Source organism: Notamacropus eugenii, chromosome 4, assembly GCF_028372415.1.
Source record: "Notamacropus eugenii isolate mMacEug1 chromosome 4, mMacEug1.pri_v2, whole genome shotgun sequence".
Classification (NCBI taxonomy): domain Eukaryota; kingdom Metazoa; phylum Chordata; class Mammalia; order Diprotodontia; family Macropodidae; genus Notamacropus; species Notamacropus eugenii.
The window spans coordinates 473,464,742-473,490,347 of NC_092875.1; the positions used below are offsets into that span (position 1 = coordinate 473,464,742).

General features: G+C 37.3%; 1 protein-coding gene across 3 annotated transcripts in view; it reads right to left on the reverse strand.

The window, feature by feature from the left end:
• HOMER1 (homer scaffold protein 1) overlaps nt 1-25,606 on the reverse strand; it is a 155,872-nt gene that overhangs the window by 63,559 nt on the left and 66,707 nt on the right. For all 3 annotated transcript variants that reach the window (XR_011966529.1, XM_072606429.1, XM_072606428.1), the window contains exons 4-5: nt 15,329-15,421; nt 4,983-5,122 (exon numbers count right to left, since the gene is read on the reverse strand). Coding sequence is in view for 2 of the 3 variants with exons in the window: in XM_072606429.1 (XP_072462530.1) it covers nt 4,983-5,122; nt 15,329-15,421 (233 nt within the window). In the remaining variant the exon portion in view is untranslated. The remainder of the gene's footprint in view (nt 1-4,982; nt 5,123-15,328; nt 15,422-25,606) is intronic.

Sequence of the window (25,606 nt, forward strand, 5' to 3'; positions counted from 1 at the left end):
AATATTGTGTTGCATTGTTGTTCAGTCATGTCTTTGTGACCACATTTGGGGTTTTCTTGGCAAAAACACTGCAATGGTTTGCCATTTCCTTCTCCAGCTCATTTTACAGATGAGAAACTGAGGCAAAGAGGGTTAAGTGACTTACTCAGGGTCACACAACTAGTAAGTATCTGAGGCCAGATTTGAACTCAGGAATATGAGTTTTCCTGACTCCTGGACTGGTGCTCTATGCACTATGGTGCCCCGTAGCTGCCCTACTCGCTATTTTAATAGGTATTAATAGTATCAACACTCAAGCCTCTTACAATTCTAAAAAAAAAATGACTCAAACTAGGAACAAAATAAGTTTTTAAAATGAGATGCTTGATTGGAAAACTAACAGGATTAAGGTCTTTTTACTCTGCTTCTTAATTTAGATTTTATGAAACTCCTCATCAGTCTATGAGCTCCCAAGGGCCAGATATGACTGACTTCATACAGCTCCACAAAGAATGCTGACTACAGGCTTCTTTGGGGATGGTGACAGATGTAGGTCAAGCTCAGAGCCATCACAGCTGATGACAATGATCTCTCAGCAGTTGTCATAATTTCAGATGAACAGAGACCTTAGTCGCACAGTTGGTGGAGGTGCTTGGTAGAAAATAATTGTTTTTTTGAACTCATTTATAATTCTTTGTCATCCTCCATTATGAACTCTATAGCTTTGGTTATAAATAATCTATAATTAAATCCTAATGACAAAAACTTCTTAATGAAGTGTCACAGTTCACATCCTGCTCATTTCTTCATTTCTGTTGCAATAGGAGTATCATGGCAAAGGGTGTGTTGGGTGTTGTAATGTCTCAGTGCAGAAACTGACTCCCATTTACTAATAATAAAAGTAAGGAAACTGGTGCAAATAATTGTAGAAAAGAGCTAAAAAAGAGCTTCACACTAACCATTCCTCCACTCCTTGTTTAAGTTAGAACAACAACAGATAATGATGTAATTTAACAATAAGCTTAGGTAGCAGAGTATATGGTATTCACAATAAAATTTTTATTTTAAGTTGCCCCAAATAACAATTAAATTAAGAATTCTTGTCACAAAAACATTTAAATTGAATAATCCAGTTGCAAAGGAACTAGATCTTTCACAGTCCAAAAATGTGAAATTAACAAACCTCCTAAAAATTAACCAGGGTTGTGAGTGGAATGAAACCTAACCTATTTCAAAGCTGTTAGTAAAATTGTAGTTGCATAGGACTAAAGCAAAAACCAGCCTACTAGAAAGGCAAGTTTCTGTGTACATCCTTTAACGAAAACTGTAGGAAACTAGTTGAAAGTTATTATTTTGCTTACAGAATAGAATATACATGCTGCACCAACAAAATGCATAAACTTGAACAGCACCATCTGAATGCACACTGTCTACATCTTGATAGTTAAATATAATCAATGGTTAAAAGAACCTCTGTTCCACTAAGGAAATTCATCAAATTCTTATTAAAACTATAAATACAAAAATAACTTCCTGAATAGGCAATATACACTAGTAAATCTGCTCCAAATACTTGAAATGCTATACGACAGCAGCTTTTCAGTCTATAATACTGCATATTTGAGGATCATAAAATTGCACTGAACAAATTACATGGAAATAGTGACACTGTATGTTAATGCACAAAAAAGTGAAAGATGACAGCTAAGTTTATCACAAATTTTTTTATCACAACTTTCACAGTGTCAAAAAATAACTTTGAACCTAAAAATCTTCCTGTTTGGAAATCTTTCAAAATAGGTTTTTCCCACAGCTTCATAACAGGTAAAGAAACAGCTGCTAGAAATTAGAACATAACTCTTTAGCTCAAGGATTGCTTCGCTTACTCAGCTAGTAAAATCAAAATATATAATCTTGGGGATAATTCTTGTGAGGTGAACAATTGCTCTAATGATAGAGACCCAAGAACATACATCCCTGTTCCTCTATGTTATCCAAGGCAAAGGCAGTCAGACTGCAGTCTTACTGGAGAGTCTGAGCAACAAATTAGTTAAGATTCTCTTTGGCGAGGAAGTCAGACTGCCAGCTTAACCTCAAAGGTAGTAAACCTTTCAAATTATAAGTTGTTTTGAAAAAGATTAGAAATTTAGATGGAATAGGATTCCATGTGAAATTGCTTAGATTCTAGGGGCCATCCCCCTCCCCAGAAAGCAGACCGTCACTTTTCCCCTTCACTTCACCTAGTTATACGCTGGCAACCTTCACAAAGGAATGCACCAGACTAGAGGGACTGGATTTTAAATTACACTGCTGTAAAACACTCTCAGGTGAACAAACTACCTCTAAAAACAGGTAAGTAACTTCTCTGCAATTTATATAGTATTAGAAATATATCTAGCAGGTTTGCAAGTTAAGCAATTTATTCAAGATCACCCAATCAGTCTGTGTCATATATGGGTAAGGAAAGAGAAGAAGCAAAAGTCACCCCAGTTAGCGTAAAAAAAAAAAATCAGAATTGATCATCAAAGTTAACAGTAAACTAAACAGTAACACTAAATAAGGAGTTTTTTATTTGGGGGTTTGGTTTTTTTTGCTTTTTAGGTTTTTATTCTATCCTAAGTCTGGCACTAACTACATGACCTCCCACCTCATTTGTTAAAATTAAGACTTTGGAATCCATCTCTGAAGTCCCTTCTAACTCTGTCCCATTCTATGAATCTAATACCAGCTGTAAGAAACAAAACATCTGTATAAAAAGAATGTTATCTCATTTTTCTAGACTTTAAAGCTAAAAACATTCCTTTTTTTTGTACAGTTTCTATTCTGACTTGTATCAAAACAAAATCAAAGATCATGTCTTGTAAAAGACATACTTGGAAAGTCAGTAAAAAGTGAATTTTAAATTTATTTGTGCCACACATTTAAGTAGTGTAGTCAAATGCAGTCCCTTAATATTAAATAACTACCTGAAGTGAGAGGATTCAAATCTGCCATGCAATGAATTTTTTTATGCTGACACTTGGAGCCATAAATATCAAAGCTTCACTCTAGCCCTTCGATATCTGCAAACTGCCAAGCTTTTTCCATTGACGCTGGACATTCAAAATCAAACATGGAAGAAATATACAGAACACTGGGACTGAAACAATTGAGTGGCCTGTTAGCAGGATAACACATCCATATGACTAAACTGCAGTTGCTTCTAGTTGAGGCAATGCTGTCCTAAAGAAAAGGTGGCCACATGCTAGTGAGACACCCTGGTATATAAAATAGCACTAGAAGAAGACCAATTCTAGCTGGTAACATCAAAAATGGAACCTTGGTAGAACACTAGTAATATTAACAAAACTAGAGGTACATGAAAGTAAGTAAGTGCCAGGGAGCATCTGCCATTGCTGACAAAATTTCTAGCTTCAGAATGCTACAAGTGTTCATTCACATGGCTCATTTAAGTGCCAGTGACAGAAAGCTAATTCTTAACTATGTTTAGGACAGCTAAGTTTACCATGGGCAAGGCTGGCAAGAACTTTAAGAAGCACACTTCAGAGGATCTGGGATTTTCCTCTCCCAGTCATCCTGATTAATGTCCTTCATATATAAAATTTAAAAAACCAGCCCTCTCATATATTAAGAGTGTCTCTCTTTTGTTCATTTCCAATTGAACATTCAAAAACATCACATGACAAGTTAAACAGAGACAGTCAGAAATCAACAGAGAAACTTCTCGTTTTTGCCATGCAACACAATTTTTCTGACAAAAAAGTTGTTTACTGACACAGTTCAAAATATAAAAATATACAACCACTCAAATATGATTTTTGCATGAAGCAAAATTCTTGGCATTCTGAATAATAAAAGATCAGTTTTTCCCCTCAAACCAAATAGGTATTTTACGATCCAACACGTATGACTTTGACTAAAAAAGTGCAAGACTTCTTCTTCCTCAGGTCCTGATTAAGAATTACTTCAAGACGGAGCTACCTAGAGGCTGGGCAAGACAATGAGGCTCTTCCTATGTTATTCTAATTCCAATTTAATCAAACTAACCTTCAGAAAATGTAATTTGTAAAAAGCTTTCATTCAGAATATTTTATTTTCATGTCTAGCCCATTCCATAGCATGCAAACCGAAGTCTTAATGCCATAGATAAGAATTCAATTTTAATGTTCTCAAAAGGACTAATGAGCAGCAAAGCAAAACCCTTTTATAGCACTTCTGTGAATTTTAAATATATTATCTCTTGTAAGGTTTTGGCAAGAGAAGTGCTTCCTTAAAACTGAGATAATCCAAGTGTCTACTTCATATGAACTTCACAGAAGTTCTCTAATTCCCTTAAAACTACCTGCCATATCTGGTCAGTTATTGGTCTGGTACAAAAGTAAAAACTGATCTGATATTCTTAAAACCATTCAATTCTCTTAAAAAGATATTTCAATACTATTTCTTGTTAAAAGACTCTCTAGAACAAAACTAAAAAATCACTATATAATTTATCAGACCTTAACTAGTTTGTTCTTTTCTATGAAAATGACTTTTGAAAACAATGTTATAAATTCTCATTAATCCAGACAAATCTGGACAGACCAGACAATTATAATTTTGTTTTCAAGAAAGATAGTTGTATCTCTTTAGTACATAGAGTAAAACCTGAACTAGGCTAATCAAAGAAGGGCCCTTTGGGCACCATGTTAAAAAACTAAGAGTCACAGTTGTATTCACTGTTTCACTGAAATCTTATATTAATTTGCTCAGCAAATCTTTTCTGCATAGATAGTACAAAAGTAAACTTTAGCTCAATCCAGCTGAATGACTATAAGTTTCAAATTAGTGAGCTTTTATGGTATTTCATTTGTGGGTAAATAGAAACTGCACCTTTTGGGAAAAAAAATTAAGATTCAACACAGAATTTTCACTCAGTGTTATTATACCTTATCAAATGTATGCACAGTAAAAGCACACCACACATTTTTTACTTAATCATGATGCTTGAATTGAATCTGTACCTATGTGAAAATGGCAATGCATTCTGGGTTGGTTCAGCCCTTGGTTCTGAGTTTTGTGTCACTTCATGAGTTCTTTCATCATCTGTCCCATTAATACTTTCTGGTGTTAAAGGAGACTGAAGATCCCCTCCTGCTGATTCCTTTAAAAAGAAAAATTGAAATTCAGTTAAACATCATGTCATATTAAAAGTATGATGCATGTTCATTTATGGTCCATATTTTAACTAAAACTTAAAGGTCACATGAAATTAAAAATTAAACTTGGAAAGAAATTACTTTTATATAAACAAAGCAACTCATACAGGAAAATAACAAAACATAAATATTCTGTTTTTAGAAACAATTTAAATTAATTTTAGAGTTTATCAGTTACTAAGCAATTACTTGTCCATAACTTAAGATATTTAAAGAGAATAGTAGGAAAAAAATGAAAGCACAAAAGAAAATGAACAAGAGTTGAAGGGGAAAATATTAGAGTCCTGGGAATGAGAGACAACTCTTGTAGATTCATCACGTCTCATCTCTGACAAAACCATGTATGCAAAGGCAGATTAAAAAAGACAAATTAAAGAGCTTTAAAGAGAGCTCTCATGGTTATGTTTCTTCATTTTGCCTTTGCCATTCTAGGGTTTCATGCTCTGATCATTTTTCTTCATAAAATTTCCCATCTTTTTTTTTTCTGTCTTTAATCAATGTTTGCATAACAATGCAAGTTTAATTAGTCCCTCTGGAAAATACGGAGAGTTTGTTATAAAGCTCAAAGTCTCACAGTTATTCTTACTATGACAGCTTCCATCATGGTCTCAGATTTGATACAATTTGACAAATCTAGTTAAAGTTACCTAGATGAGGGTGCAGAAAGAATCATTGGATACAAAGTTGCAGCTAGAAAAAAGCAGGGATACATTCCCTCTAGGAGACCTGAACCTACAAAATTCCTGTCAAAGAAGCATGAAAGAAAGGAAGGGAAAAGGCTTTCTTCTGCTTCCCTGCCCTTTTCACCTTCAGCAGTGGATTCCATGGGGCAGGCACCTCTGGACTGTTCCAACCCTTGAAATACTCTACGTGAATGTTCTACTCTTCTAATCCTGATTAACTGCAAATCTGTGGCCTGAGAAATATTTTCTCAGCACAGGAATGTCTGAGGATGAGAACCACGAGAAATCTCTGAGCTTAAATGTTTCATGATCAACAGGATCTTTGCTGCTTTGGCGTGTGCTCTAATTATAGCAGTTCGGAGCTATCCCCACTACCCAGACTGAGTTTTGGTTGCCAAAAATAACTCAAAAAGCAAGTTTTCTCTCTGGCACTAAAGGACACAATCGTCCCTTTTCCTAGGATAGGATAAATCAAACTAAAAAATGCAGATTGACTGGATAACTAGTACCCACAGAGAAGTTAAGAAGTCCAAGTAGGCACAAACAATGGGAAAGTCTCTACAAACAAGATGTTAACAGAACTCTAAGGGAGTAACCCAGGTTCTGTGATTCCTACTTGGCATGCATGTATTTATCCAGAAGAGTAACAGGGAAAAAGTGAATCTGTTACAGATTAAGAGTGTAGGGGGAGAAGACATGAATGTCTGGGCTCCAGGTTCTATCCTCTTTCAACCTCAAGGTAAATGCTACTGAGGCTCCATGGGAGAAAAATCAGGGGCTTGCAGCATGCATGTGGGAAATGCTTCTTACAATCTTTATTAAGAATGAAAATTGAGGGGCACAGAAGGGCTCTAGATTAATGGGAATGGGATAAAGAGGGAATGACAGATATATCTGGACAGCTATAACAGTCTTCTAAATTCAGATAGAAACAAGAGTGTAAGGGGAAGGTGGGGAGAGGAAAAGGGAAGGATCTTTGGAGGCAGGGGATGGCTTAAGTAATAAGAGAGCAAAGATGCAGGTAGAAGTAAAGCAGAGGAGTCAGAAGGGATAGGAAATAAGAGATGCTTCACACAAACGTAAAAGAAGGATCAGGAGCTGGACTTATCAGGGGGGGAAAGCAGGAGTAGTAATCATGATCTCAGTCAAAGTTAAAGCTAAAATAGGTTTAATCAAAAGAAAAACAGGGAAATTCCGCTATTGGCCATGTTAATCAATTTTGTTTTAGCCTATTTAACATAACTAGACAGTATAAGGTTGGAATATTGGTATGGTGTAGGAAACGATGAGGTGGCAGACTTAGAAAAATGTGGAAAGACTTGGACTCACGAAAAAGATGTTATTCATCCTCAGAGAAACAGGACAAACAAATATAGCACTGTCTTCCACAGATGCGATGGATGCATATGAATGTATATGTCTCTATATGAGTGTGATTATAGATATCTAAGTATATATATGTATGTATACACATGTGTGTTTGTGTATGGGTACATGTGTGTTCATATGTATGTATCTATATATTGGTGTGTATATATGTACATGTCTGTATGTGTATATATATACACATACTATATACATATATACACATACCATACACACACACACATATTATAGCCTTCTTGGGGGGAGAACAAAGTTAAAAAGTACACAGCAGAGAACAAAAGAAAACTTACAAGGAAGCACAGAAAAGATGGATAGCTCTGAATGCAATGAGTAGTATTTATTAGACAGGATTTCTTGAAATGGAAATTTATTGCTGTATATTTTGAATCCTGTTACATTCTGCTGTACAATGTCAATACTTTTTTCCCCTTTCCTTGCATAGTTAAGTTTTAATATTTAAGTTTAAAATAAATTAAATTTTTAAAAAGAGTGAAAAGTAAAGGCTGGAGTGAGAAAAGGGAAGATGAAAGACAAAGGAAAGGGCTACAAAATTAGACAATTCCACAAGTGCTGTTTCAAGCCTCCACTATTTGGGGAGCTGCCACTCCACCTGACATGCTGCAATTCCAATTAACCCTCATGCAGCTGTACTCCTGCCTACTCCCACCCCAGATGGTGTTATGCCACTTGCTGCAATTCCCATGAGCCACCTGGGGAGCTGTCATCACTCATGAGCTGAGACTGCAAGATTCTGCCTTACCCAGATAATCTGGACTAGATCCAATATGGAATTGCAGGACTGAGGAATTAAGAGCATCTCAATCCACTTCCAGCCTCCCTAGATACCTCTCATTCTTGGCATATGTTTGTCCATGAAGACAGTGGAAGAAGGGCTGGATTTGGAACCAGAGAACCTGGTCTTGAATCTCAGCTGTCACTCCCTATGTGATGTGAACGTGTCACTCAACACCTTGGGCTTAGTTTCCTTCTTTGTAAAATAAGGAAGTTTAAACAAGATGGTCTCGAAGGTCCGCTTAAGCCCTAAAACTATGAAAATATGTGTCTGATTAAGCATCACCAAAGTTTAAGTTTTAAAAATGTTATATAACTGGACTCTAGAGAGTCGATGGATTGGAGATGTGAAATGAGACGTTCTTTTAGACACAACTGGGAAATCTGTTTTATTTAATTAAGCTTGTTATAAGAGAGGGTTTTTTTTAATTGAAGGCAGAATTGGAGGGAAGAGGAAGGTAGTGATAGTGATGTCTCCCAAAAGAAGAAAGGTATCCTTGAAATTTTTTTTAATGCATCAGATAAACAGAAGGAAGTTCAAAGGGAGATACAGAGAAGCAGGACAGTTTTGAAACTTTGTCAAATTTATTACATATCTGAAAATAAATGCAAACTATACATAACAGAGATTTATAGTTCCCTATGGAATCTTCTTTTTCTGTTCCTCTTTGTATATGGAGACGTTCAGGTTGATATGTATTTTTGTCAGGTTCAGAATAACAAAAAATTAAAAACCAGATCAATGTTTATATGGTTTGTTTTGGTTTTATCTTAAATTCATGTCATTTCTTGGGGATCCAACCTAGCCCCCAAAGCATATAGCTAATCATATAAGTTACAGCTACAAATGTCAAATGAAATGAAACAAGTGTATGGTTTTAAAATGTATGTCTCCTTTAGAATGCAAGGTCCCTATGTGAAAAACATTCATTTTGTAATTAGGATTTCTTAAGCTTATTTAGATGCATATAGCAATTAAGGGTAAAAAACCATTTTAGAAAGTGTGGCTATAAAGATCTATCTGTCTGTCTGTCTGTCTATCTATCTATCGGAATGAAAGCAGTAAAAATTGCATTTCCCCACTCACTGCCCTCACCCCACACTTTCCCCATGGGACAGGAGGAATTTTTTCAAAGTTAAAAGTGAGATTATACAAATATGAAATATGACTTATTATAAAAAAGACATCTGACTATTTCTAGAAAGACTTTTTCCTAATTCCGTAATCAGGAAAGAAGAGCTAGCCAAAATACAGAAAATATGTTGCAAACATCTCATCTTGGCAAAAATCTGGTTGTATTCACAGGTTTCGGGGCACAGATCATCAGAAAGCCAACGGCAACAGATGTGACCACATAATTATTAAAAGAAAGAGGATGTGTCAGAGATTCACCACAAAACTGTGCTCATATATTCCAAGTCCTTTCTTTCCCTAATTCTCTACAGAGTGGTTATAGCTAGAAAAGTCCATCCTTTCTATCACAAATGAAAAGACACTAGACATATGTTGGTCTATACTGCTGGTGAAATGAGGAAAAAACACATTTTGAGTAGTGTAATTTTAATATCCCAATTTTGAAAAGCTTAAACGAAGGTGATGGGGAAAGAGGAAGGAGAGCAGAGATAGAAAGTCTTGTACCCAAGCCTACTGTTATGTTATTTTATTTCACCATTTTGTCTAGGGCTGGTTTTGTTCTTGGCAAGCCATAATCCTCAGAGAGAAAGGCAGGAGGACTGGAAGGTGGAGATCTATCACTGGTACCAATATAAATAACCTTGTATCTGAGAATGACCTTGTACTAAAAGGAGAAACAGTAGAGAATCAGATTTTATGGGGACAGCTACGTGGCTCAGTAGATAGAATGTTGAAGCTGGAGTCAGAAAGACCTGAGTTCAAATCCAGCCTCAGACCCTAGCAAATCATTTAGCTGCTGTCTACCTCTGTTTCCTCAACTGTAAAATAAGGGCAATAACATCTACCTCCAGGATTGTTGTAAGGATCAAATAACATAGACAAAACTGAGGCAAAATGCTTTGCAAACATTAAAACACTATAGAAGTGTGAGCTCTTCGTATTTTTAATTATTGTTGGCTCCACGTGTCAGCAGAAAAATTAATAGCATGGAAATAAATACTTCAGTAAGTTCCAGGAGTTTGAACAATTTATCATTTGGGGAGACAAGGTCACCAGACGCTATCTGATTCTTGAAAAGGGAACTTTCTCTTTTCTCTTTGAATAAGCTCATTTCTACAATTCTATCACCAGTTTCAAAGTTGGAAAATATTTATTTCATTGGGAATGGGAGTGAAAATATCTGAGTGGGAAACAACATAGGTGAATTATAACAGATGGGCATGGGGATGAGGATTTCAGAATTAACTCTCTGAGGCAAGTGTTAAGGACTTGTAGGATATCTTCTCGTCAACCAAGCCCAGAAAAAATCATGGGAGGCTATAGCTTAACACAAGATGGTAGCAGCAGAAGTGAGGGGAAAGTGTTTCTATAACGGTTTTAATGAGACTTGCATTGTTAGAAACAACGGCTTTTGTAGATTATACAAAACCAAGGACCTAACTTCTTGCAATCATTTTTTCCCAAAAACAATTTTAGACATTCATTAAATTTGATTTCATGCCTATAAGATGGACATCTCTACTTGAAACCTTACCACGCAGCCTTTCTTCAATAAAATATGCCCTGATTGTTCGAAGGAAGCAGTCCCACCCTGATGGCTTCCCCTTCGGCTTTTGTCACCTCTTCTCTGTTCGTAGAGAAGCAAAACAGAGTACAAAAAATAAAAGCCATTTGGGGCCAACTAAGACAACACAGCAAGGTCATACTTGAGTGAAGTACACCCAGCTTCAGAGGAAAACTGAGCCATAGATATATAGAAACTGACTGACTCTTAGAAAAAGGAAAGAAAAGAAAGAAGGAAACAGAGAAAGAAACAAAGGAAGGAAGGAGGGAGGGAAGGAAGGAGGGAAGGAAACAGGGAAGGAAGGAAAGAAGGAGGGAAGGAAGGAAGGAAGGAAGGAGGGAAGGAAGGAAAGAAGAAAATGAAAAAATAATTTTAGCCCTGAAAGAGAACTTAAACTTTTAGCCAAGGCTGCACATTTTTACAAATGAAGTAAGACACAGAAAAGTGAAGGAGAATGCCTAGAATTATGACGCTACTTAGTAGCAGGATTCCACTCCCACCCCCCAACCCACAAAAAAACAGCCACAGACTGTCTCCTTTCAACATGATTAGAAAACAAGATTGAGGCTGCTGGCATCTAATAAAAATAATTTATCTAAAGGAAGAATATTAAAAAGGTAGCAAGACTTCCACACCAAAAGTTTGCTTTTATCAAATGTATTAGAAAAATCAAATAGATGGCTGAAGACCTAGAGGGGCTTGTGATTTACATAATGGAGGAAAAGCCCACCCCTGATGAAATCTCTGAGCAAAATAAGGATTATTATGTTAATGAAGGTGGACAAAAAAATTAAATAATTATTAACATGTGATTCCACTTAATCCTGGAAAGGACCTTAGAAATTACATAGTCCAATTCCTTCATTTTACAGAAAAAGAGACAAGCTGGGTTTGAACGCCAGCTCTTCCACTCGCTACCTCTAAGACCTTTGGACAAGCCATTTACTTTCTGGAGGTTTCAGTTTCTTCACTTGCTAAGTGACTAGCTGGCCTCTGACACCCTTTCCATAAGTGTGTAATTGTGAGAGGTGCGCTGCACACGGTCATAGTTAGCTAGTGGCAGGGCCTGCACTCGCACCTAGAACAATTCCCTGTGTATACACTATAGGCACTACTAAGTACTTGGAACTGACTCTCCTGATTCCTAAAGCCCTACCTAACATGGCTGTCATCAATGCTGCCAGAGTTATTTCATATTATTCAGTTACACACATTCTGTTCCAGACTGACTTACTACCTGTTTTCTGGGCTTGGTTTTCCATTTCCTGGTTCCCCCAATCCTAAAAATGTATTCCTCTCCCCTCCCCCCTTGGTTTCCCTCAAGTTCAGGTACCAGCAATTCTCCCAGCTGTCTGCACCCCTCCCCTCCTTGAAGAAGCATTACTTCTGTATGGTATGCATCTACCAGTAAGCTCCTGGAGGCAGGAACTGCTTATATGTTTGTTCTCCCAGTTCCCAGCATCTAGCACTGTGCCTTTTACACAACAGATACTTCCCGGCTAGAGGATCTACATTTTTAACCATAGCATACTTCCCCTAGATAAGACTTTTTCCTTTTTCCCCCAAAGAGGATCATTTAGAAAGGTGATACCAGGCAACTTATTTAAGTTTATTCCTTTAATTAAAGGCATCTGACTAGGAAAGCATTATCTTTGCCTTAAATATCAGGTCCCTTTCAAAATATGCCCATTAAAAGGAGGGACTTTTTTGGAGGCCAAAGCATTTCGTGACTCTCCACTGTGGAATCCCTACATAGCGCTTCTCACATCAGGTAGAATACAGACTAAAGCTTGGATTGGGTTAAACCTTGAAAGTCAGATATTACCTTCCTGGGGTACATTCCTTTGAATATTACGTGTTGCTAAATCAGGTCTTTACTGTAATTGGGGCCTGGGCAGTCAAAAAGCCCTCTGGGTTCAAAATGAAATGGAGCTTAAATGGGAATCCAAAATAGTTTGGTAGCCAGGATGAAAGATGAGTATATTGAGGTCAGAACCCTCAAAATGACCATTTTCTTGGTCCCTTCCATGTAAAATAGATGCATAAAGGCAAAAATAAAAATAAAAAGGTCAATTAGGGACAATATGTTTATTCTCTAAAGTACATTTTCACATGAAAATTTATAGAAGTTTTTTTATAAGAAACAATTTGAAAAGAGGAAAGCAAAATTAACATCAACCTGCATAATTTTTTGAAAGACATAATACTCTCTCTGAACCAGGCCTCTGAGGCAAGTGACACTTTTAAAGGGATTTCTGCTACTACTTAAGCGTATGTGAATATATGAAAGTAAAGGAGTAAATGATTAGGGAGGCTTTCTGAGTAAGTCAATACTGTAGCAAAATGTAATTTGGGGACATTAGAGACCCTTGGATTATGCCTTTATTGAAATTGCTATGAAATCTGCGAGAGTATGAAGTATCAGTTTGTTTGCTGAACTCCAACAATGAGATCAGCTTTAATAACCCAAACTCAACCAGCCCTCTAGGCTGAAAGGGACAAAAATATACAAAAACGTAAAAGGACTTTGCCAGCAGAGAAAGGAAAAAAAGAACTCTCCAAGAAAAGTTTTATTAGAAATGACTCAAAGGTGATCATGAAGTTATTTCAACAAACTACAGACAGACTTTGCTAGTGCCCATGGCCTTGGACTAGGGATCGATCTGAATCAGTCTAAGAATATAGCCTTCAAGTAGAGTAAATATGACTTTTAAAAAAGGCTCCCTTTCAGGTACTTGCAAAAATTTAAGAATTTAACTTTCTACATCCCCAGAGAATCACTGAACCAAAGACAATGTAAGTAGGGTAGGGGTGTGGGATGACAAGAAGAGGACAGATGTGGTTTCTGCAGTTTTCAACCAATATTTTGGCTAAATCACTTAATTTACCTTACCACATATTTTTCCCAGCTGAAAGAGACAGTAGACATTACCAACCATTAAAATTATTTAGCAGAAAATGTTCAAATTATGATGACATTGAAATAAGTGATATTCCTTTATACAACACTGTAAAGACAAATGACTTTGAAAGACTTCAGGATTCTGATCAGTGCAATGACAAATCACAATTCCAGAGGATGTACTAATGATGATCCATATGGCCCACCTCCTCACAGAGAGGGGATGGACTCAGTGTACAGTGAGACATATATTTACATGGCCAGTGAGGGCATTGATTTTGTTTAACTATGCGTATTTCTTACAAGAATTTTTTTCCTCTGGATGGGAAGACAAGATTAGAGGGTGTGTTCAGGGAAGACTAGTACCTCTGGTGTGAGGGCTGCCAAGCCTTCACAGGCCAGGAGATAAGAGGGAGAGAAAATAAATGCTTAATTGAAAGGAAAAAAAATTTTTTTAAATATATGATGCGATTTATAAAGTACTCTTCTTTTATATACCAAAACCAAAAAGCCCTAAGGGTTTAGGCACTAGAGATATGCTATCCCTAACTGCCCTTTTTATTTTTCCTTTATTCATTTATTTTACACATGGAGGGGACCAAGAAAATGGTTATCTGGGGAGTTCTGATCTCCAGATGCTCACCTTTCACCCTGGCTTTTGGATTACAATTTTAAGCTGTTTCACTTTGAACTCTTAGGGATTTTTGGCCACCCGAAAAGCTTGTTTTAGAAAGAAAATAATCATTTCAGAGAAAAGCTCTATTTACCAGATTGCAACATGTCTTAAAACTATTGTTAGAAATAAATTACTTTTAGCAAACTATGCTAATGCCAAAAAAAAGGCTATGGGTTTCCTCTTTAAGTAACAAAATGCACGGTGAACTCTGATACTGCGGAGTGTCACAGTGACTCTGGGTTCCAGAAGACTAGCTCTGGAAAATCCTAACCTTCAAAGACTTGAAGAAGAACCCGGCAATGGCTGGGTTTGTCACATTAGTGTAGGACCTAACTTCATATGGCTATTCTCCAAAAGGGGAGCTCTCAGGTAATAGATTCTTTTGGCCACAGCAGCACAATGAACCACTTAGGAGTAGGAGGGCTATGGTCTGGTCAGGGAAGGGAGGCCATCCACTGATAAGATCCCAAATACTGAGATTCATTTAATGAACCTCATGAACAGTATTCCAGACCTATTTCAGCAAACTTTATTTGGAGTTTGAATTGACCTTCAGAAAAAAAGTAAGATGGAGAGGTTGACAGGCACTAACTCAACCTGCCAGTTTGGGGGAAGAAAAGTCACTTGTCAATGATTCCAATAAAATTATAACTTTTACAATGTGTTGAACATTTCTGGGTTTTAAACAGGCGTAACGAAAGTATCTGCTGAATCACTTTCTCAATCTACAGAACTAGGATCATAAGAAATAACACAGCCATCATATAGTTAACTTATTTTACCTCAAAGTACCTTGTAGACTTAAAAAAAGTTGTTTTGACATTTCCAAGCTAATTTTAATAAACCAGACCCCTTTGGATCAATAGAGCATGGAACTATTCTCCACCGACACAGGCAGAATTGTTTCTATTGCCACTTTGAAAACCACCTTGATTTTCTCTATTATTTTTCCAGATGCAAACTGAACATAAAAGAAAATGTTCAGCACGAGAGAAAAAGAGCTTGCTACCCACCTGGGAGGGAGTGCTTGTGAGCTCCGCCTTCTCTTGGGATTTCTCCTTTGCTAATCGAGCAGCTTCTTTGAACTCCTGAAACTTTTCTGCAAACTGAAGGCAGGAAGAAAACTATATACATTCATCAAACAACAAGCCATTTCCAAAAATGCACTTTGAAAATTTTCTAAACGGATGGGCTTCGAGAGAAGATACATTGTTTGAGTATGTGAAAAAATCAATTAGGCATCTCTGATACTAAAATGGTGACAAAACAAAGCATTAGATGAAACCTCTGAAAGTTACATTAATGTATTGCTAAGACTTCTAGTGTCAGGAAATCTAGAAAATGTCCTAATATTAAGTGGGGGTAAAAATCAACAAGAGAAGCAACATATTAATCCAGACAGGATCCCCTTCAAATAGACTTTTTTTGATGGCTTATCACCCAGATAATTGGATTTGCCACAGCAGCCACTCTTGAGAAGTATAGTTGGAGAATGCTTTCAGTGTTTATATTATGCAATAAGCTCCTGTATATGGGTTGCTTTGTTATTCTCATCAATACATGAATCCTATACTAATGTTGAAGTGCTTTTCATTTTTGTACTAACCTCATCAATGGATGCTAGCTAGCTATGGGAACAGGTTTTTAGTCAACACTGCTACGATGTCAGCAGAAAGGAAACGCAGCATTCCAGAGTCTATGGAACTGGCAGCACTTACGAAAGCAAAATAAATGAAATGGAATGCTAAGTACCGAGAGCACTTAAGGAAGTCAGGAAAAGTTAGGGTGAAAAAGGAACAGGGTCTCTTCACTTTCTGAAGGTGGCGGCCTACTCGTTGATTCCCATCATCAATGTACGTGAAATTTGCGAAGATTAACCATAAAAAAAAAGGAAAACAACCTAAAGGCTCGCCTTGATGGAGCTGGAGATGGGAGTAAAAATAGAGGGAAGGGAGTTACAGTCAAGCCTGACCAAACTTCCTCTTATGTTCCTATCCTTTTTCCACTTTGGGAAGAAAGAGGGTACTCTATAGCAGCTCAGCCTGCCCAAAGGGTAAATGTGCATCTATGTGTGTGTGTGTGTGTGTGTGTGTGTGTGTGTGTGTGTATACACATATATATATACACATACACACATATGCATATATATACATACACATATATACACACATGCACACATATCTGTGTATACATATATATGCATGCTGCACTCTTATGAACAGTATTATTGAAATTTTTGCAGAATCTGCAAGAGATAGGCCTCAGTTTGTTTCATGAACTCCCAGGCAAATTTATATCAACAAAGTTCTCCGCCAGCTCCATAGGAACAAAGATCATTTCTGACTATGGATTAAAAAAATTGTATACACACGCTATAGATATACACATGCTTACACATAAAGATATGTGTGTGTATATACGTATATATACACATGTATGTCTATATGAGTGTGTGTATTCATACATACTCAGATAAGAGCAAAGATTGCTTTTCATCTCAAGCACTGTATACCACCTACAACCTGATTACTCCAGCATTAAGAGTTAAATCTATTTTTCTCTTAGTTCCTTAAAATTGAAGGTGAGAAAATTTAGAAAACTGAATGAGTTCTAAGTCAGATAAAAAGTGAAATAAAAGCAATGTCAAAACAAATTTCCTCTGATATAATTTATCAGACTATTTATATAAAATACCTTTCCCTCATTCTCCATTAACATTCCAAAGTAAATGTTCAAAAATCACTGTCAACTTGCTATGAACTCCCAATATCTTCTCAACTTTTATTGTCCCAACTTCTGGTGGAAAAACTGAAGTCAAGGTGGAAAGTTACTGAGATTAGTTGCTTAATATTGGAAATTCCTTGCACCTAGAACGGCATCTCCATACTTTCTTTCCACATCTACCTATTAAAAACATGTTCGTCCACAACCCACCTCAAGCGCTATCACGAATCACTAATAAGAAATCCTTCCTTCTGTGTGTCTCACTTTATTCTCATACTTCCCTTCAATTTGTAACGTTCCGTATAACCACTGTATGTCTGTAAATGTCATATCACCTTTCCCTCCATCCCACTTCCCTGGCTAGATTATGAGCCCCCTGAGGAACAGGCCTTCTTCTTAATTATCTTCCTAACAATGCTTTGCCCATTGTAGAAAGACAATTAATAAATGGGTGCTTAAATAAATAAACATACCAGAACTCCCACATCTTAATAGAAAGGACAACAAATTTAATATTACAAGACCCGAGTTCATATCCTGACTCTACAACTTGTTACCTGGGTGACCTTTGGCATGGTACCTGATGTTTCAGAATCCCATTTTCTTCATCTATAAATGAGAGATTCAGACAAAATGCTACATCTATTCCCCTGTGAAATGACTGCATCCTCTTTAGAGGAGTCACCTTAGGAATCTATATATTTACTTCAATAGTGCCCGTAGTGAAAACATTTTTGGAACTTCTCTTTTGAGACTGAAATTTGTGTAAATTACAGACGGACTCCGACGGCAATCATGTTCCTCTATGACTATACTTTACTTGGGAGCCCACTTAGTCAAGTACCTCGTTCATCAGATTTGTCTCTAAAAATGTTTAGCTATCATAAAAAATCACACCCACCCTACAAGGACACAAATTGGCCACTGCTGAGGACATTCAAAGGCAATTCCCAAATAAGAGTTCAAAAATGTATGTGGGTAACACCAGCATCACTGGAATAGATGAGTCTAAGTGTAGACCCTCTCAGAATAACTACTCTGAACAGAACATTCTTTGGTCCATATGAATTGATATGATTATTTGAAAAATAAACTTACAAATTTGTTTTTAAAATGCCACTGCTTAAATTTCATTCATCTTTAGTCAGCAATTCTTGAAACACACCTTAACAACTTGATTACATGGCATGCTCTCGGCCAGATGAAATCTCACTTACAAAAAAAACCAGTCTGATTCACTAACAAAGGGCATAATCCATTCAGTTCGATCAAGACTGATGGTTGAAAAAATCCTCAAAATCACCAGTTCTTGAATGATAAACCTAAGACTTTTTAAAAACAATTCCTCTTTAAAAGAGCTTAAGTGATTTCTGCTAAAGGATGAAAAAAATTGCACTCTTTGCACAAGGTTCAGTATTTTGAAATATAAGAGAGACAGTGTAGCCAATGGGGGAAAATTCCCAAAAGGCACCCCAACAACCATTGGACCTGGGATAAGATGTGAATCCAGATTTCCTAATGCTGACAATTATTAGCTATTTGATTATAGGGCAGGTCATTCCTCATCTGTAAAAATAAGGGAAAGAATATTTGCAATGTTTATTTCACCAGGTTGAAAGGAAAGCATTCTGTAAACTTGAAAGAGCTATATAAACTTAGACTCCAGTTCTATTCCCTGGTATCTTGCACAAAAGTGCTTGTTAATAAATAATACTTGTTAAGAAACCATTATCCTTCTTAACTTGCATTTGGGCAACTAAAATGCTTGAGTAAAAAAAGATCAATTTGCCCCCTCTGAAATGATCTAATCTATAAAATGAGGGAAGCTGATCTAGCACTCAAAGCCCTTACCTACTACTTGTTTACGAACACAATGAACCCAGAAGTCAGGGGCAGAAGTGAGTGGGAGCTCAGACTGCTTAGGAGCACTACACTCAAAACTAAGCATAAAACCTTGGGATGAAAGGAAATATGCTTCAGAATCATGTTGAAATACTTTACAAATGTCAGTTACAGGTATCTGGAGCCAAAGAGCCAGGGACAGGAGATCAAGCTTGACTTGCCTCTCCACTCGACCCACCAAGAGATGAGACAATTCATGAGCTACCATTTGCTAATAATTTTAAAAACTTTCTTCCTTCTATTAACATGTTTTGAGTCAACTAGTTTTGAGCTTAGGGGGAAAAACTAAGGGTCTAATCATATGCTTTTTTTTCTCTTAAGTATTCCATATTAGTTTTTCTTTCACTGCTTCTTTAATCCCAGGTAAGGACTTTCCAGTTGCTCAATGTCTCCTAATGCTTTCATGCTTCTTTCTAATTGAACTTATTTGTGAAATATCTGTCACTTCTCCTGGACTTCTAAAGCTTCATATCTATTCAAAATTTCTGGAAAACAGCTTATTTCTATTCTAAGGTCCATTTGCGAAAATGAAAGAAATTTTAACCGTTTAGGGTCTCTTCCAAAATTTTGACACTGTGGTTGACGGCTGCATTATTCCACTAAATGTGCAGCATTAACAAAGTATTGCATTATTTTTAAAGATGTAATATTACAGTTTAAACAATATAGATTCCTTTACAGTGTGGTCCTTGACCTACCCAATTGACTGCATAAATGGTTAACCCACAGTGCATAGGAAAACTGGATGACTTAAACACTCCATTCTCCAACGATATTACTTCATTTAGATGTTACTGTATTCATTACAGATTTCCATCTGGATTGCACAGTTACAGGTAGCAAGGTAGCTGGAATATTTAAGAAGCAGATTATCTTCATGAATCATGGAGTGATTCATCAATGTTACCTAGCAATTGAAATTTTTTATATCTTTTTGGGCCATTTTTCTTTGATACGTAACCTCCCCCACCCCCATTCAGGATATTTTTACCCAAATTAAAAGCTAAATGTGAAAATCACAGATTTATAAATGCCTACTATATATGCCAAGTATAGGAGATACAAAAACAAAGGTGAAACAGTCTCCAGCCTCAAGAAGCATGTAATCTACCAGGGGAGACCAATAGGAAGACATAAGTATATATACCAAAATATATACAAGATAATTGGTGAGGGAGTCAGGGAAGGCCTCCCGTAGCATGTGATGCTTCCTGGGAGTTTGTGTAAATGAGAGTCACAAGGTTAGATGGGCTGGACAACAGAGTAGGTAGAAAGAAATGATTTCATGATGAATAAAGGAGAAAATGGAAGAATTCTATGCGAATTGAGCTGTTTCTCAGTTAATTCTGCCATCAATGAATCATGATCAGTAACTGCCTTGAGAAATCCACTTAACTGTCCTTCTCAAAAGCTTCTTTTGCAAAATGAAATTAGCATGAAGTAATGAATTGGTGTCTATTTAGACACTTAGTTTGCTTGAAATACAAAATGCAGCTAATCTTCTAACAGTGATTATTTAATTTTTTTGATAGTGAGCTGTTTTAAAAATTTCAGCCCAAAGTCTATAAAGCGTAGTTAAGATTTTGGACTGAAAAATATTAGTTTGGCTACACATGATGCGGTAGAAAGGAAACTGGCTCTAGGGCGGGAGAACTTGGATTCAAATTCTACTTCTGCTGCCCATGACTTATGTGACCCTGGGCAAGACACTTAAGCCCTTGGCCTGTTTCTTCATCTGTAAAATGAAGGGGCTAGACTAGATGATCTCTGAGGTTCCTTCCAACTCTACTTTATGATTCTATGCCTTGTAAATAAATAACTTAAAGCTAAAACAATAACTCAACTTACCTTTATGCAGTATATAATAATAAAATGAAACAAAGGAAGATTCCCTACCACTTTTCTGGAAAAAATAATTAGGAAATTGGGGTGACTTGTATTTGTAAGACTAAGCATCAGCACTGTTCGTACATTTCCTCTGTTCTCCAGTACTGACCATCTTTTATGTGAAGAGTCTGCTCTACTATTTTTCTAATCTCTGCTATCTGTCTAGGCCAGGCCTGCACAACTGAGGCCCGCCAAAGGATTTCAGGCGGCCCTCTATATTGTTCCTGGGCTGCCCAAAATCCTTTGGAGGGACACAGATTGTGCAGGGTTGATCTAGGCCTTGATCACTTTGACTTCGTATTTCTAGATCCAAACTTCACTTTGCAGCTTTAGTGTCCTAACGCTGTGGTTCTTAATCAAGACCCAGTAAACTTGTTCTTAAAAAAAAAGAATAAAAACAAACCAGCTGTCAGTGTAAGTGATCTCCTTCACTATCCTATGCATTTTATTTAATACATTTAGAAACATAATGCTAATGAGATCTCTGGGCTTTACTAGACTATCTAAGGAGAGCCAGCCATGTCATCAAAAAGGTAAAGCACTCTTGTCAACACATTTAGATCAAACTAGAAAACATCTGGCTTGAGTTTGTCCAATAATAAATGATAATGTTTAAGAGAAGAGTTATTTTGATTTCGGTTATTAAATAATTTCGCCATGTGGTAGTCAATTGTCAATTTTTCTTATTAAAAATTAAATATATTGAGTGTTAAACACTGAAGGAGTTCAGAAGATACAGAAGAGAGTCTAGGAGGGAAACTGGAGTGTCTTAATCTACAAAAACACAAGATTAACAGATGAAAATGCATGAAGTATTTTTTTTAATGAGGTGGATATTGTTTTTTTCTCTGTCCTCCGAAGACCCAAGAAGTAGAATTCAAATTAAACTAAAGCCAGCTTTGATTTCATGAATTACAGATTGAATCTTTAGATTCTAAATGAACCTTTAGATTTCAATAAGAATTCACCTAAATATCAAGATGACAAATACTATGATGACACTATCCTTGTTTTATGAAGATACATATTTATATAAACACATACACATATGTATATGTTTACATATACCTAAAAGTAATTAGTTCTATAAATTTACTACTTACCGTATGAAATGATACATTTTAATTTTTCTAAAACTTGCCTCTTTCATGGTACAAAGCAGACCATCCTTGATTTACCTCTGAGACAGTTATTTCACTTTGATACATTGGAATTTTGTAAATAAACCCATTTATCCCATCTACACTTTGAATGGTTCCACAGGTGTTCATTGCTGCCCCTCCCACTTTCATCCTCACAGAATGAACAGTCAGACTGTAAGTGTGCCTCTCCTCCCCCGATCCTCTCGTTCTCTGAACTTTCCCTAGTTTTGCTATAACTTCCTCAAGGAGTGAAAGACAAAAAAGCCCAGGGTATGATAAGCATGGATGTCACACAGTGCCATATAAGGGAAGGATGATCACTTCTTGGGTTTACAATCCTATTCCTGATGGCTCCATGGACTTAGTTGGTCTTCTTGGCCATAACAGCACACAAAGTATGTATTTTCTCAGCTATAATGATTCCTCCATCCTCTTTTCCTGGATCATAAATGAGATGCTTTCTTCTCTAAGTATATTCCTTATGCACAGCTTCCTCTACCATTTCTCTGCCCATTCCCACAACCCCTAAAACGTTATCTACAAACTTGGAAAATTCCATAGTGAACTCTTATTTAAAAGCTTATGCCAACTGAATGTAGGATTCATGTTTAGGTGTGACCACTTAGCCCTGCTTTTTTATTATCTTAGGGGCCAACTCTCCCAGTAACAGTATAGCTATAATATCTCCTCCTTTGTGCGTCAGTTCACCTAGGTCATATAACATTGGCCATCCACAAGACAGTGCAGTGTGACAATGTGATAAAGCCCCAAATTAAAGGGGTCATAAGGTTTCCTTTATAACAGAGAGCCTATATTCAAACATTTCAAGACCTATATACTCTGGAAAAAAACTTCAAGGTGTCCTGTATTTTAAAAAAAAATTATTTTAAGGTCTTTTGAGGATCAGATATCATTGGAATTTTCTTTTTCAAAAGAAGACATGACTTCTAATTCCTTCCTGTCTGCTTCCCGTAATAAGCAATCCAAAAAATCTACTGTTAGGCTGAAGGTCTGATTATCACATGCTGGCTGTTAGACAAATTAGTTGTTGAGAAGTTGCCTTTTTCTAAAAGATGAACAGCAAGTTCTTGCTGGAATAAATCCTACAATGATATTTGTTGTGAAGCTTTGGGGGTAAATGAAGACTGAAAAATCTCCTTGTTGCATTATTCAGAGATCTACTAATCTCCAAGTTTGCATTATTAATCTAGCTGTTTTATAATATATTACACACTTCACTGCAGGAAAAGCTCTATTTTAAAGGCTGTAAGAGGGCGTTTTGCTGAAGAACTCTCCAGCTGGAGAACAAAATGATTTGAGATGAAAAGAAGAGAGGGGTCATCCATGGGTTTCATCCCAAGGAAGAACACACACTAGGCTTCATATAACTTTGACAAGTTAGCCATGAAATTGTCTACAGCCCCCAGGCCAAAACCCAAGAACACTACTCCCCATGATGATTGGGGGGTCAGTCATCTGGAAGGATCCATGCTCAATGCAAGACTTGAGGAAACAAAAAGCTCGGGAAATGAAGGGCTCGGCAAAGAGACCTGAAGAAAATAGAAAAGAAGAACGAACCACAGAATAGATGAAACCACAACAATGCTGAACTTTATCTATTATTTTGCCACTGCTGTGATAACCACAAAAGTGGATTGTCAGATATAAACCATTCTATTCAAAGTTCATTTCCGGCACGTTTTCCTGGAAGTCAATTTATAAAAGACTGTGAAGTTGTAAACTCCTTGAGGGCAAGAACTAGACACCTCAACATCTTTCTAACTCCAGCAGAGAAAAAGTGTTTTGCAGATCAAAGGCCCTGAATGATGATTCAATCTAAATGAATCCTCAACATGTGATAAAACAATCCAAGCCAATGCATTTTTTTTCACAGAAATTAGTTATATTTTCTGGAGGATTTAGATATGAGCTCAGAGAGCAACAGATTTTTGAAGCGATACTTGTATTTTCCATGGTATAGAGAGCTCCCAGGAAGAGAAATTCCCTCTATTCATGCAAGTCAGCACATGGTCTGTCTCCATCTTGTACTTTGATCAGGGAACCAGTCAATCTGTGTCAGAGAAGAGACTTGAATTCAGGTCTTTCTGGTCCCAAGGCCAGCTCTCTATTCAATACGCCACGCTATCTATTGAGTCAAAGAACCAGGATTCACATCCTAGCTCCACTACTTACTGTCTGTGTGACCTTGGGCAAATCACATTATTTCTCTCGCCCTGAGTTTCTTGATTAGTAAAATGAGGGCAATGAGCTATAAGGTCCCTTCCAGATCTACAGCTACGACACTGAGATTACAATTAGCTCTCTAAATGCATTCCAGGGGCAGCGAGGTGGTGCAGTATCAGCCTGAGTATTAGCCCTGGAGTCAGGAGGACCTGAGTTCAAATTTGACCTCAGACATTTGACATACTGTGTGACCTTGGGCAAGTCACTTAACTCCAATTGCCCTGCTTCCCGTCTCCAAAAAAGTAAACAAACAAACAAATAAATAAATGCACCCCCCACAACAGCCTTTCTAAGTTTTCTATTCACACAAGCATCCCAGTCACCACACCCTCAACAGTGAGCCTTACTTGATTTTTTGAAAAAGAGGAGGCCAGGTACCACGAATTCCCTTTTCTCCTCTACTTGGCATCTCAGAATCCTTTGACCCCCATCCCCCACTCTCTGCTCTTTCACTCCTGTTTCTGATGAAGAAGTAGACCCTTTCTTCTTCACTAAAACTGATCTCTCTACCTGTGTCCTTGATCCCAAGCCTGTACCACTCTTGAGTGTTCAGTCTGCCTCACTCTGCTGGTGCTTCCCTACTGCCTACAAGGATACCCAAGATACTCGCACCCTTAAAAAAACCCTCACTTGACCCCACCATTCTTTCAGTCTACTGTCCCTTCAGACTGCTGTTTCATATTCCTCCTTTTGTCCTCCCCTTCCTTTCCTCTCATTCACTTCTCAAACTCTTGCAATCTGGGTCTGGCCTCCCTCCACAGATTAATGTGACCAATCATCTCATAATTGATAAATCCAATGGGTTCTTCATAGCCCTCATCCTTCTTAACTTCCAAAGCATGAGACACTTGGGACCGCCCTCTCTTCCTGAATGCTCTCTGGGTTTTTGGGACACTACTCTCTTTTGGTTCTCTCCTCCTCCTCCACATTCTCTGTTGGATCATCATCCACGTACGTCATTATCCCTAATTACGGATGTACCTCAAGATTTTCATGGGCCCTTTTCTCTTCTCTCTTCATACTCCTCTCAGTGATCTCATTAGCTCCCTTGGGTTCAATCTTCTCTATGCATGTGACTCCTACATTCTGCCCTAGCCTCTCTACTGACCTCCGTTCCCATATCACCAAGTGCATATTGGATATGGCTCACTGGAAGTCCCATAAGCATTTCAAACTCATGGCCCAAACAGAACTTCTTATCTTTCCCCCCACAAAACCCCCAGCTCTTCCAAATTTCCCTATTAAAGGTGAAGGGATCATCCTGCTTCCAGCCATCCAGGTCCACAACCTGAGCCACCCTCAGCTTTTCCTTGTTGAGCACCCCCGTTTGCCGTATCCAAGTCTGGCTGATTCTCAATTCCCTTTTCTTTACTCACATGGCCACTGCCTTAG